Consider the following 14,476-nt stretch of genomic DNA (forward strand, 5'->3'; position numbering starts at 1 on the left):
ACTGAATGAAAAAATGTACTTCACTTTTAGCAGGTGCGCTTAAACCCTTATCGATACACCCTGCACAGGCAGCAGTGGAAACGCAGCGCTGGCTGCAACCGTGAAGTGAAGCGCAAACTTCCAGCTACAGCTTATTATTTCCTGCCAGAACGGAGCTGAAGATGAGGTTGAAAACTGCTCTGTAAGTTAATTCATCCACACCGCTAGCAAAATTGGGATGTCTGCAGTAATGGTCAGCTTGAACTTCTCCAGGATTGGCTGGTCTGGAGGTAATGAGAATGCCGCTGTAGGTGTGCCCCACCCTATTAGCGCAAGTTGTCAGGCCCTGCCTGCACAGCCCACTCTGCCCTTACTAGTGCACCACTGTTGATGCGCACATGTCATTTTAGGCCCAAGCTGATTGCCTTGAGGTAATGCTAAGACAGCATGAATTGAAGCGCGCTCAGACAGAGGGAGGAGTAAAGGCCTGTTCACACTTGCAACGAAGCAACACGATTTCTGTCGTGGCGACAAAAATTGGTCCAGACCAAACGACAGAAACGATCGCCGTGTGACAAAGCGACCGAATTTCTGTCGCTTGGGCTTGCTTTTGTCGCAAGTGAGAACGGGCCTTAACAGACATGAGCACCCAAGTTTGTTACTCTCCTGTCTCAGTGCTGTTCAATTTATGCAGCGCACCAGCTCGCCCAGATACAAACTCACCCAGGCAGCCAGGAGGACATTGTCTGTGGGGGCATCAAAAGAGAATGGGTTGCAGTGTCAACTTGCCATGTTGCATGCACGAAGCGAAAGCAGGACTGCGCAGATTCCTTTGGTGGTGGTTCCGTGCACCACACTTGTCATACCCTCGCTGCGGGCTCTTCGTTCCTCAATCTTGGACTCGCCATGGACCCCCACGAGAAGCAATCGGGCATTTGCTTTTCACGAGTGCAAGACTAAATCAAAGAGCCCCACTGATTACCCGCACCTTGGGGGTGCTTGTTTCGCCACTCGTGTGTTAGTGTGGGGGGCCTGTTTCAGTTCTCCCCACAGCCCACTCTGAGATCGGCTTACCGAGGGCCCCCCCCTGCTCCTCCCAGATCTACCCATACCTGGTGGTGAACGACGCGTGCCTGAGCGACGCCCGGCGGGAGGAGCGGGTGCTGCAGCTGCTGCGCATGCTCAACCACCAGCTGGACAAGCAGAAGGAGACGGCCCGCCGCCTGCTGCACCTGGCCGTGCCGCGCGTGGTGGCCGTCAGCCCCCAGATGCGCCTGGTCGAGGACAACCCGGCCTCGGTGTCGCTGCTGCAGGTGTACCAGCGGCGCTGCGCCCAGCGGGGCGTGGAGCACGAGGCCCCCGTGGGGCGCTACTACGAGCGGCTGGCCGCCGTGCAGGCGCGCGGCTCGCAGGCCAGCCACCAGGTGCTGCGCGACGTGCTGCGCGACGTCCAGGCCTCCATGGTGCCCCGGCAGCTGCTGCGCGACTGGGCCCTGGCCACCTTCCAGGCGCCCACCCACTACTGGACCTTCCGCAAGCAGGTACTCCCGCGGGAAGGGTTCTTGGCCGCCGTAACTCCTTTTCCAGATGGAGGTGGAGAGTGAAAAACGCCCGTGTGTAGACGTTTGGGTGCTTGTTAAAGGTCCTCAGGTTGTCGAAACGAATCCAGAGCCCTCCACTACTGTGGGCCTCATAGCCCAGGTGTAAAGTGAAATACCTGAACTTCAAGGAAGTGTAGTTCCAGTGCTTATCAAGTTCTCTGGGCATGTTTTACCCTAGCAAGGATTTGCTGGGCACCAAAACTTTGCCCCTTGAGGCACGTGGTTGTTCTCCACTCAGCACGGTAGCCAACATGCTTGATGAACTGTGTCATTGATCCTTCCTCATCGGACCTCACTAGGGTGATGACCAGCTGTAATTCCATGCTGTCTGACATCGCTGCGTTCTCTGAAAACAGGTTGCCACACCACAGGCAATAGAAATTGTTAAGAGGACCCAAGGTGGACATTCCCAAGGTGTACACCGTAGCAACAAAAGGCAGAGCTTGTTAGAAACAGTGTGTTCCTCCCTAGTCTGCACACGAACGGTGCTACCGGAGAGCGAAATTCAGTGCTTGTGGCTGTTGTCTGGACTTCTTATGCCCACTGTCTTTTCCAAAAAGCAGGTTGTATCAAAAGTTTAGATGCTCCCTCTGGAACCTCGGTGCTAGTCCGCAAGGGGACGACCCCTGCCAGCATTAATTTCTCCAGTGCAATGCCTTTTGTACAGCTCAAAGAACGGAAGGGGCTTACATCGCGTGCCATTGTTTGCATGTATGCTCCACCCAGAGTTCGTCGTCTCCCCGACTGGATGACTCCGGTGCAAGCCACCAATACCATACTTACTCGATTCTAACGCGCACCCGATTTTCCAGGCAAAAAACCTAGAAAACTTGCACCTCCGATTGTAACGCGCACGGAACTTTGTGAGCAAGAAAAACGAATGTGAGAGGAACGGGTGATTTATTCCTCAAAGTAATCTCACTCACCTCACTTCTCGTTGCTCTCTGAGAGCTCCTTGTCGCCTTCCGCTGACCACAACATCTCGTCATCGGTGCCGCCAAGCACGTTCGCGATGCCACACTTCTGAACGAACGTTCAATTGTGGTCGATGGGATCGTGACTCACGTCTCGCACGCCCATCCCGCGAGCTTCTCCAGAGGCGCACACTTCAGGCGACCACTCGTTTTGAACGCGTGAGTGCCGCTCGTAAGCCACTCGTGGAAGCGGCGCACCTTCGTTGCTACTGCTGCCATTGCTGTTATCAAGCGCGCAAGTGGAACGATTTGACGATTTGTGTGAACGCCGATAGAAAAGCCTAGGTGCCTAGGTCCAAAAAATTGTTGCTAAAAGCTTTGACGCCATCTTGAGATGGCGATGGCGATGGGGGGGACGAAATTTCAGCTGTTTTGGCAGTTTCGGTTTTGTATCCAATTCTAACGCGCATGCGATTTTTCGGCCTATTTTTCCGGGGAAAAATTGCGCGTTAGAATCGGGTAAGTACGGTACACGGCAGAGGCTGCTTTCTTTCGAGTGCTAATCACCAAACCTTAACTCTTTCACGACGGCACCATAGGCAATCGGAAGCCGGCGTTCGATGATTTTAAATATACCGCAAAATCTGAAACCCGCGCTCCACAGACAACTATCGCCATCTGGTGTGTTCATTGGCAACTTCTCTTTCAATTTCGGTTTCGTTTGTTTATGTGTCTCGTGTGGTGGCGGTGTAGCAAGAGAAATTTGAACCGAAGGGGGAGGGGAGGAGGAGGAAAAATGGCGTCGGTTCACGCCACGCTCCGCACAGTCTGACTGCTGTAGCAAGCACTTCGGCAGCTCCTACTGTCGATTTTTCTGATTCCAGCAGCAGTGAGGGGTCAAGCAATGATGTGGGATCTTCAGATTTCAGTTAGGACGACGAAGCTCCGGTTCAGGTGCCTCGCACTTCAACAAGCGCTGGCAGGTAATTTCGTTGCGACTCCGCGCTGTATTTATAAACAAAACGTGCTTCTTATCTGACGACTGCGGTTTTGATTTTGTGTTTAGGGTCTCGAGAACGTACGGCCGGGATATTTTGCCAAATGCACCGCGCCGTATCGCGCTCTCACTTTCAAGATAACCTGGCACTCGTGTCAGATTAACGCTGCAGGGTTCAGGTGCAACGCTTGGCGAAAGCGCTCGATTTTTTTTTCTTGTTTTTTACCACCCAACTGATAAGAATTTTGTGCGAAGAGACAAAAGAGTATACCGTACTTGATTCTAATGCGCACCTGATTTTCCTGACAAAAAAACTAAATAACTTGCACCTCTGATTGTAGCGCGCACGGAACTGTGTGAGCAAGAAAAACGAATGCGAGAGAAACGGGTGATTTATTTCCCAAAGTAATCTCACTTATCTCACTCCTCGTCGCTCTCCGCTGACCACAACATCTCGTCCTCGGTGCCGTCAAGCACGTTTGCGATGCCACACTTCTGAACTAACGTTCAACCATGGTAGATGGGATCGTTGCCCACGCCTCACACGCCCATCCCGCCAGCTTCTCCAGAGGCGCACGCTTCAGCCGACCGCTCGTTTTGAACGCGTGAGAGCCGCTGCTGCCATTGCTGTTATCAAGCGCGCAAGTGGAACGATTTGACGATTTGTGTGAATGCCGATAGAAAAGCCTAGGCGCCTATGCTTCCTGCGTCCGAAAAATCGTTGCTAAAAGCTTTAGCGCCATCTTGACATGGCGATGGCGATGGGTGGGATGAAATTTCCGCTGTTTCGGTTTCGGTTTCGTATCCGATTCTAACACGCATGCGATTTCTGGACCTATTTTTCCGGAAAAAAAGTGCGCGTTAGAATCGGGTAAGTACGGTACTTGGATGCACATTTTACAGAGACCTACTCACCCTTGAGTGCCCTCGCAGCGTGGCACAGCCGTCAGTTGCGCTAGGTTGACGGGTCCTCAAAAATCCAAAACTTGGTGTACACTGTTGATGTATATATTGAATCATAGCCAAGGAACGTAGGAACAATTTGTATATCTTAAAATACCTGAAATAATTTTTAGTCTCGGTAAAAGTGCCGATTTGTGTTTTTCGTAAACTTTTCTTGGGGGCTTTTTTCTGATTACTTGACGAATAAACTGTAAGTAATTGTACCTTTATCAAAACTGCTGCTTTGTGTTTGGAAGAGCAATCTATAAGCTACAATTTCATGCATAGCAAGGCTACGTGTGTCCAGTAGCTCAAGAGAAAAAAAACGTTTTGTGGAAGCACTTAAAATCCGTAACGAAAGAGTTAACCCCTGTCTTGGTTTGCCTTCTCCCTTGCAGACGAGCATGTCAACTGTCTCGTGAAAAAGCCCCGTTGCGTTATTTATAAGTCTCAGGAAGAGGGCGGCAGCGGTGACACACCCTGTGCCTCATTTCTCCTCTCTGTTTCTGTGCAGTTCACGCTGCAGCTGTCACTGGCGGGCTTTGCGGAGTTTGTGATGCACCTGACGAGGCTGAACCCGGACATGATGTACCTGCACCAGGACTCGGGGCTCATGAACCTCTCCTACTTCAAGTTCGACGTGGACGACATCTCCGGTGAGCATTCAGGGGGGGATGATGGGAGGGAACGGAAGGGCATTACCCGCTCTTCCCCAGCCTCCTCCCATGCACCTCAGACCTGTCCTAATCATTTGGAGGCTGCCAAGCATGGTATTTGGCACTTCGAGCACTTGCCCCCCTCATCCTGACCAGAAAACCGAACGATCCAGTGTGGCCTGCTTGTGCGCAGTCGCAGTCAAAGCAAGCAAGCAGTCTAGACCTTGCTTTGATGAGTCGCGGTCACAAGACACAGTCTAGACTTTAAATTGGCTTGTAGTTTAGAATAACTTAGGTACAGTGGAACTTTCGTGATACGACTTTCAAGGGGCCTCGTGAAAGCTCAATTTGATCGGAGGACAGGTATATGTCACCCTAGCAGACAGTCACGCATGATAGGTGGTCCAAGAACTTATTTAAATAACTACAAAAGTAGACTGCTTATAATGTATGTCACAGGAGCTGCAGAACTGCGTAATATTAGCGATACTGCACTATAGGCAAAACATGCGCGAATCCTATTATATCGCTGCCTACCTTTCAATCATTCTTTGTTTATCATCACTCAAATGAAAAGCTCTTAAAAACCAAGGCACGGTCTTTATTTCGTCCTTTTTTTTTTTTTTTTTACATCAGTTGCTGACAAAGTGTGAGTGCATGTGTAACTTCCTTTGCTTGTGTTTTGAGGGAGCATAGCTAATTTTTTGGCATCTATGAACGGATGCTGTGGGACAATGTGATGAGAACGCAAGCGGGATTTTTTTTTTTTTTCACCTCACCTCTCGTTTGTGATGCCAAAGGCGGTTGTTTATCAGCCCAACGCACAGGAAGTGGAAACTTCCTGTGTCACAGTTCACTATCTCCACATGTTCTTAAAGGGAAAGTTCGGTAGCTTATCTGCACAATGTTCTAATAGAAACAACTTCGCACGCGGAGGGGGGGAAGGGGAAGGGGGATCACTATCTTCCAAGGTGTGTCAAGCAAGGACAGTTGTGGTTATCATTTGAGTGCAAACAGAACACGGGAAATAAAGGGTGCTTTTTTTTTTTCTTTTGTGTGTCGAAGATAGAGGAGAGCAGAGAGCGCGCGCTGCGTCGTATGGCTAATTCCGTCTTCTTTTTATTTCTCGTGACCCTGAAATGATGCCCTAGCTGCGTCGGTCAACCAGCTGACTTGACAAAAAATTGCACTATAAATGGTATTGCGCTTCAGCCTACTGAGTTTCAAACGACATGCTTATGCATTGTATGCTATGTGAGGCAAACTGGTGGTCACAAGAACCTCCGCTATATCCAGTCCCGTAGTATAAGAAGTTATGTCATAAATGGTCTACACTGCATATGTAGCGCATTCTCGTAGAATTTGAAAACCCCTAACTGAAATCCCTCGTTCGTATTAAAAAAAAAAGAAGGAAATTTTTCAGCATCTGCACTAGTCGTTAGCTGTGTGCCTAACTATCTGGTGCTAACCCACCAGCCCTGCGCCTGTGTGCGCGAGATAAACTGGGAAGGCTGACGCAGCTGAGCAAATTGAGAGGGGAAAAAGTGAGAATGTGGCTATGGCAAGGGGAAGCGAAACGAATGGTAGTGCGAGGCAACAATTAAAGAAAAGTTGGGAAGGAAAAGAACGAAGCGGCAAACGTGGCTTTGAAAGACCGATAATCAGAGGCAGGTGGTAAGAGCGGTAATGGCCTGCAAGAAACAACATTGGGGTGATGCGGAGGTTGATAAAGCAGTAAACAGTTGATAAAGAAATTGATAAAGCAGTAAAGAATGAAGCACTCTGCGTGTAAAAATGATCTGTGCACCCCCCTGCCGCCTGGACGCAGCCGTGTTTACACCCGCACACCGGCGCGGCTGGTGAGCGATGTGCCAGCGTTGGCACCATGGCGCTGCCTCGCGCATAGAACGACGCCGGTAGGTGCGGCTACAGTTTGCTGCCACTTCCCAGGATGCAACCAATTTACGCATACGAGAAAGGGGATGATACTGTGGTGAAAATTTACGCAAAGGATAGACATGCGCGGCCGCAGTGCAAGTAAGGATCAAATATTGGCTGCGATGTTAAGTCTAAAGTTCTCTACGCGTACTGGCCACCAACGGAGCTGGCTGATCCGAGCGCTTTGAAGCTGGCATCACAGGAGCGTCCTTTCCTATTAATGAAAGAGTCAAGTCGCGGCCACACTCCGTACGCGGATTGGCGCGTCGCGTGCTGGTCTTGTTCGCAGGAGCCTAGCGTGCTCCAAACAGGGCGCCTTTCATAAGGGCACCTCAAGGAAGGTTTCTAAAATGTGCGGAGGCCTTTTCTTATTCTGATCCTTTTCGGGCACTTACGAAAGGCGCCCTTAATTACAGCATAAGATGCTTGCTTTCTGAATACGGGGGTAAGGGCTATTGCAGGAGTGGTTAAAATACAAGGTTTCATGAAGATGTTCCGAACGGCCTGGTTTGCTTGTCTTATAAATGTATCACTTCTGTACTGAAATAAAAAACTGATGCACTCGCTTGCTACACAGATAGCGCCATCTGGTGCAAAATAACTAAACTAAAATGTCTTGTTTATTTTTTATTTCAGTGCAGAATCAATATAATACTAAAACAGGCAAACTAGGCCATTAGGAACCTCTTCACGGATCTGTAAAAATTTTCCTATCGTAGCGAAATGGTTTCTAAGCCCGCGGGTTATGTCATCAGGTGAGTCCCCCTAAAATGGTTGTTCTCCCACCTTTTCATGTATGAGAAAACGTGTGTGATGTTGATCATCTGTTCCCCGCCTACTATGACGCCTAATGGGCAAAGTGGGCGTGTCAATAAAGGAAAATGTAAACTCGGGCTGCACTCCTCTGTAGCCCTGTCACCGTCCCTTCCGTCGGCTGACCTCCCGCCCTTACAGGGGACCTGGACGCGAACCGGCCCGTGCCCTTCCGGCTGACGCCCAACCTGTCCGAGTTCATGACCAGCATCGGGGTGGCGGGCCCCATGACGGCCGGCATGATCGCCACCGCCCGCTGCATCGCCCAGCCCAGCTTCAAGGTGCAGGCTCTGCTGCGGGCCGTGCTGCGCGACGAGATGATCGCCTGGCACAAGAAGGTACTACTGTGGCCGTCTGCCAGGGGGGGGATTGTTCCCCTGTGTGCGTGTGTGTGTAGGCGGGGGAGCTGAAGCAGTGCTGCTCTCTCCCTCCCTCATGCAGAAGCAAGATGACAGCCTGGCCCCCGGGTCGACGCCACAGGACATGGAGGGCGAGCTCCTCATCGGCATGGTCTCCAAGGCCGTCAGTGCGGTCATGACGCGGCTACAGAGTGAGTGGCTCCGCCTCCTAGAGGGAGGAGGAAGCTCTCCTTCCCCCTTGGGTGCATGGCTGCAGCAGAGCAGTTGCACTGTCTTTAGCACTTGTGTTTGTCCTTGCAGTGACCTCTGCTGGGTTCTAAAAGAGCCCCAGTGAGATGCCAAAGCCAATCCACTTTTTTTTTTTTTTCCTCACTGCTCTGAAGCGGTGCCGTAAAATGTCAGTCAACTGTGAGATGACACCTAGTGCCGGCCGCATTGTGCAGGGAGCAGCAGGGACTTACCGTATTTTTGTGCGTATAACCTGCAGCAAAAATGTGAAAATTTCAGTGGCAAAGTGGGGTGCAGATAATATGTGAGGTCTTTCCTTTAGTGCAGCTTCACGGCAATGCGCGTTGTGCCGTGAAAATGACCTTGTGTACAACAGTGAGGACTGCGGCTCAAGTGATAGCTCCAGCGAGAGTGAGTGAATTGTGACTTTCGCTTTGCAGTCAGTGTATACTCTACTTGCTAGATACATGCTTATTCTGTCTGCACAGTATGTGATGTGTTGCTTGAGCACCAGCTTTAGTGCAGCCTTTCCTGTATCAAATGTGCGGGCAATACGCGAGGATTTTTTTTTTCTTTCCCGCGGGCTGCAAGTGGGGGTGCGGATTATATGCAAGGGCGGTATTTTTGTCCCGTCACTCACAGCGTGGCACGACACGGTGGACCCCCTAAAGGACTAACGCTCGGGTCACTTGTTACATTTTTCTGGTCTCCGTGAGGTGGCATGGTTTCACAGGTCTTGGGAGTGGATCTGGGCTGCGGCAACGCGCAAACTTTGCCTCGAAATGCAGCTTTAGTGCACTGCGTGGGGATGCATGCGCCGTCACCAGCTCTCATTGTCATTGCAATCTTTCTTCATAGTGTCAAAACAAAAAAAATGAAATAGTTTTACTGTTCGGTCGGGCCCTTGCCATTTTATGTTAATGCAAGTGCGTTTGCCTTGCCTTTCCAAAGGTTGGATGCCGCCGTGCGGTGCTTAACAGGATGAGATAAAAGGTGCAGCCCTGCCACAAGCCAGAAGGGAGCTCTTATTAAGCTAGCAGCTATCTGTAATAGATGTGGCTTGCCATACAGCAACGAATTTCTTTTTTGGTTCCACCTTGGGCACCTAGTTTAGGGTCGACTATCTTGCACCACAGCTTGTTTGTTGGTGAGACATTGAGTGATGAGTGCCTTCCTTCTCCCCTCCCTCTCCCCCCCCCCCCCCATCAGCGCTGGCCACATTTGACGGTGCCGACAGCAAGGTCAGCACGCTGGTTGCGGCTGCCAACAGCCACGACAACCTCTGTCGGATGGACCCAGCCTGGCACCCGTGGCTGTGATCTGCCCCCTCTGCTGGGCGCCCCCTCATCACTCGCTCACCTCCGTTGCATGGCTGCTGCCCGTGCTGTGCGGCACCGTGTCTCATCATGTGCTCATCCCTGTTACTAATGTTATTTTTCCTGACATTAAAGCAAGGCTGCCCTTGTTGTTTTGTACAGTACGGTTGGCTCACTGTGTGTCCTTGCTACACAACCTCCACTGTGCCAGCAGCAAAAGTGGGTAACGGACGTGTTGACTTAGACAGCACTGTGTTGGCGGGCATTTGGCGCTCCCCCAACTTCGACATGGTACCAGCGCAAAAAGAACGAGGCAACCAGATGGGATGAACACTGGTCTGCCATTTTTCTGCTCAGTGCATGGCATTTACTGGCACCTGGATGTGTGCACAACTTGTTAGCCTAACGTATTCGCCCTTTGCGGGACAAAACAAGGTAGCGATAAAGCTTTGTTATTGCAAATGCAGGCAAAAAAAAAAGTTGCTGTTAGTTAAGCTATGCACACATGCACAGAGGTTTTTGTTGGAGAGATTGCAGCGTTCTTTTCTATGTGTTTCATTTGATGGTATGAGCTCTGTGTTGATGCTAGGCGTCAGAAATAGAAACTCCAATCCTGCACACCTGCCAAGTCTTGCCAATTACTGCAGGTTATTCTTAATGCTGATCTGACCTCAGCTGTGCAAATACGGCTACAATTGAGCACAACTGTGTACGAGTCATGTTAACCTTACCATGTTTGGCAATGGTTTCTGCCAAATTTTCGAAGTTGACTTCCCAACTTGGAGATAATTAGTATAAGGAAGTCTGGGAGTTGCTTGTGCATTCGATGACCATCGATAATGTTTGAAGGTGTGCAAATATATTAGAAAGTTCGAGAGAGAGAGAGAAATGACTATTGCGTTGTCCGGCAGGGGGTGCGGGTCAGGCCATGCAGGGCTTCGCCGTCACCCCTGTCTATCTACCTACTCTAGGTATCGGGCTGACCTCGAAGCAATGGGCCTGGCCTGCGGCTCGGGCTACTAGGGGTGTCCCCGCCCCGCCTCCTGTCACCGTTCCCGAGGGAAGCAACCGGGGGGGAGCGCGGGTCCTCCTTTCGCCGTTGCCGCGCCAGAGCAGCCTCGAGCCGCTGGACGGCCCTGAGCTGGAGTCCGTGCTCCGTAGAGCCGATCATGTCGCGAACGTCCGGTGGGAGGCCGCAGCCTCCGTCACGCGCACAGTGTTCTTCGCAGCCCCACATGAGATGGGCAAGGTCCGCGGGCACTCGCGCACACACACTGCACTCACTTCGTTCGTAGAGGTCCGGGCACACGTGGTCTGCAGTTGCCGCAGGAGCACTGCCTCCCCTCTCGTAAGCCCCGGATGGGGGGGCGGGAAGGCTCGTCTCCCGTGCCTGTACCACCGGAGCGTGGCGCCGTAGGCGGTCAGGGGCTCCGCGTCGTCATCGTCGTCTTGCTGTTCTTCTCCGGGCTGTACTTTGCGAATAGTGTTGGTATTCAATTCGATTCTGAGACCAGCTTTACCGTAAGAAATATTTGCAGTTCCAATATTCAGAATCTATGAACAATAGACCAATGCAAGCTGGCTCTGCCACTAAAGCAAGTATTTAGCTTCACGCAACAAGCTCCTTGTGGCCGGCTTTCTCACATTACACTAAACCTGTGCAAAAAAGCCTGACATGTACAAGCATTGCAGGAACTGATGTTGGCTGCAGTGGAATGTGACTTGTGTAAAATATATAAGCTGAAGTGAAGTGTGTAATGGTTGTTGGCTTGCAGTGAAGTTCAAGCCAATAGCACGCCTAGCCTATCTGCAATCACTGGAGTGACCATTCAAATATACTTGCCGCATTTATAGCATGTTGAGCAATCTGTATTTTTTCGTGGAGTGCAATGCGTGCCAAATTTTCAAGTTAAAATTATGAGGTTTAACATGCTGACGCCACACCTGGGCTACGAGGTGTGCCGTAGTGGAGGGCTCCGGATTAATGTTGACCACCTGGGGATCTATAACCGTGTAAAATTTTTGTTCAACTGCTTGACCCTGTTTGGAAACTCCACGAGGCACTAGCACATTTTGAGACAACCGACTGTTGGGGCGTGCACTGTGGGGGAGCAGAGTTGCACACAGAGGACGGCTGTGAAGAATGATGCTAATGTAGTTGCACAATCAAGGATCGCAGCCTGTTGCCTCCAGCCCTGGTGGGACTCCATCACGAGTGACTTCAAATGATTTGCATAGATCTACCAATTTTTTTTCCTGTACTTAATGATCGGTTGATTAAAGCCATCTGTCTTTAACAGGGGCCTTCGGAGCCTTTGTATTGTGTGAGGTACGAATCCTCCGCAAGCTTCCAGTTGTGTATCGATATATACTGAGATACAAAGTTTGTCTCTTTCCTAGCAATGGCAGGGTGAATCGCGACAGAGTGCATCTGAGGTATGGTGCATTGTTTTAAGTAATATATGCATATTCTTAAAAGCACATCTCAAGTTCTAATATGCAGGCCTACAGTCCCCTACTTGATCAATACTGTGATGCGGAAGATGTGTGGATTCATCCAGGTCGCAATCAAAGGCATGAGCTGCCCGAGAATGGAGCGCAAGCCAGTGGGCGACCTGGTTGGTCACCAGACGTGAATAAGTTCCGTGCATAGGTTGCTGTAATGCTGGTTATGACCATGAGGACCTAGAACCATTGCCAAGGGCATTTCTGCAAAGTTGGGTTGGGAGTGGTGCCTTGTTCAACCAAGTTCGTACCTTCCCTCGTAGTTACGGGAAAGTGGCTTGGAAAGGCGAAAATCATTCTGGATGAACAAGGTTATCAAGTCACCGGGCATGCAAGTACTGTAACTACAGGAGGCACGCTTTTGCATTAGAGCCCCCAGCAGTTGGCCCCCAAGAGTATGGTGTATGGTGAAGGTGATTGAGGTACACCACTGCAACAAGTGGTGTACCTCAAGGTTATGTGCTGGGTCCACTATTGTTTTCTATTTTTATCAACGATGTGTGGGCACACGAGCCTGGTTGTGGGAGTGTAAAATCGCAGTCACTGACTAAGTGAAAATGAAAAGTTTGACATTTCGGAGCCCATACAGGAGCTTGTGGGCTCCGCCCATACAGGGGGGCAGAGCTCATACGGAATGTCTGTTTACCGTTGCCCAGTATGCAACAAGCCAAGCTGATGCTGTCCAGCCTGTCGTTGGGTGTCCTAAATCAGTTTGCATGGTCATGGAAGGTGCCACATCAAAACGGTTGCACATTACTGCATGTCATTGCACAAGGGTTGCAGCTGGAAACTGAATTTAAAAGAGGGCAAAAAAACCAGTGGATCTCGCACACAGGTAGGAATTTACATAAGGCGAAGCATTGGTGAATACATCGAGAAATGCCAGATGCAATGAGAAGCGTTCAGCGTCTCTATCCCCGTGGTGAAAACGTGATAAATTGCACCACCAGCACGACATGGGCAATGATGAGTGGGAAGGGGGATGACAGCTGGGAAGACGCATGTCGTAGCCATCCTGACACCACTTTCAACGAAAAACTGCTAAAATAAGCTATATAATTAGGAAAAAAAAAACTGGCTCCAATCCACGCTGTGAAGGTGATTGGAAAGCAAAGCTTTCAATGACACCCACAATAATTTCCCATGCGACAACACTTGAATTCACACGTGGCTCTACAAAGAGTTCAAACCACAGATTTTGCCAGCTGTTACCTGGAATTCGCGGGGGTGGCAGCGCGGATGCTGCCGCTGTAGCCCGGATGTGCGTCAGCAGAAAGAAAACAGAGAGGAGCGTCTTTCGAAGGGTGAGACAACGTAAGCTAGCCATCCTTCGGGGCTACACCACCACGTGACACAAGTGCAGACACCGAAACAATTCGCATGTGAGCTTGGTGATTCCCATTTATGCTGATTAAAACTAGTTAGTTTAGTAAGTTTGAGAATTGTGAGAAAGCTGAGGGAACTTTTATAATCACCATTTATCAGAACCAGTTGCTCCTTTCACCTTTTGTAATACCTGTTAAAACACAACCAAATTGGTATTCACCAATTTAGAAAACGGAGTCCCATTCATAGCAAGTAGTGTGCAAAAGGTAGCGTTCTTCTAGCAGCCAGATGTCTGTATCTAGTCTCTATATTTTGTTTTCCCGCCCTGTAAACCAATCCTTAGCGTATCTTTGCTGTACTACCACTTAATTTCGTCGGGCCCAGGTTACCCAGGAGGTGCTGTCGAACAAGTTAATCAAGCCATGTGAAGGAAGCGCGCAATGGATGCGAAGCTGTGCCAAAACAGGCCCAAAACAACCGTCGCTAAAGCAGACGACAAAGCCGTACCACTGTTGCGCCTGCCGGCGAGCAGGCACCTCCGTGCGGGGAACGCTGGGTAAATTCGCCACGCCATCTACAGTGTGCTCCGTGAGTGAACCCCCCCCCTACCCCCCCCCCCCCCCCCATTGCCTCCACTGCGTTGGGAGTTTATTGTCCCGCATGCCGCAAAAGAAGCGTTGGCTGGTAGAGGTAGAAAGCTTTGCTTTAAAAAGGGAATGACCATGCGACCCACTAGCTCATTCCCTGCAACCGAAACTATGATGTCATATTCCCAGCTGTGCATTGGCTGAGGGCGGCAAAAGCGAACGCAAATCGGACAGGGCTTATAAGCTTGCAGAATGAGCGGCACATTCTTTTTATAGCAGTAAGAATAATGGGGTGAACAGTGGAAGTTAGGAAAG

General features: G+C 50.4%; 1 protein-coding gene across 2 annotated transcripts in view; it reads left to right on the forward strand.

The window, feature by feature from the left end:
* The window catches only part of LOC144173118 (transformation/transcription domain-associated protein-like), a 141,123-nt gene extending 131,216 nt beyond the window's left edge, over window positions 1-9,907 (forward strand). For both annotated transcript variants that reach the window (XM_077701631.1, XM_077701632.1), the window contains exons 45-49: window positions 1,080-1,520; window positions 4,948-5,089; window positions 7,982-8,178; window positions 8,282-8,390; window positions 9,637-9,907. In XM_077701631.1, the coding sequence (XP_077557757.1) occupies window positions 1,080-1,520; window positions 4,948-5,089; window positions 7,982-8,178; window positions 8,282-8,390; window positions 9,637-9,746 (999 nt within the window). In that variant the 3' untranslated portion in view covers window positions 9,747-9,907. The remainder of the gene's footprint in view (window positions 1-1,079; window positions 1,521-4,947; window positions 5,090-7,981; window positions 8,179-8,281; window positions 8,391-9,636) is intronic.
* Window positions 9,908-14,476: the final 4,569 nt, after the last annotated feature.

This window comes from Haemaphysalis longicornis, unplaced genomic scaffold, assembly GCF_048455015.1.
Source record: "Haemaphysalis longicornis isolate Haplotype H1 unplaced genomic scaffold, Haemaphysalis longicornis Haplotype H1 scaffold_29, whole genome shotgun sequence".
Lineage (NCBI taxonomy): Eukaryota > Metazoa > Arthropoda > Arachnida > Ixodida > Ixodidae > Haemaphysalis > Haemaphysalis longicornis.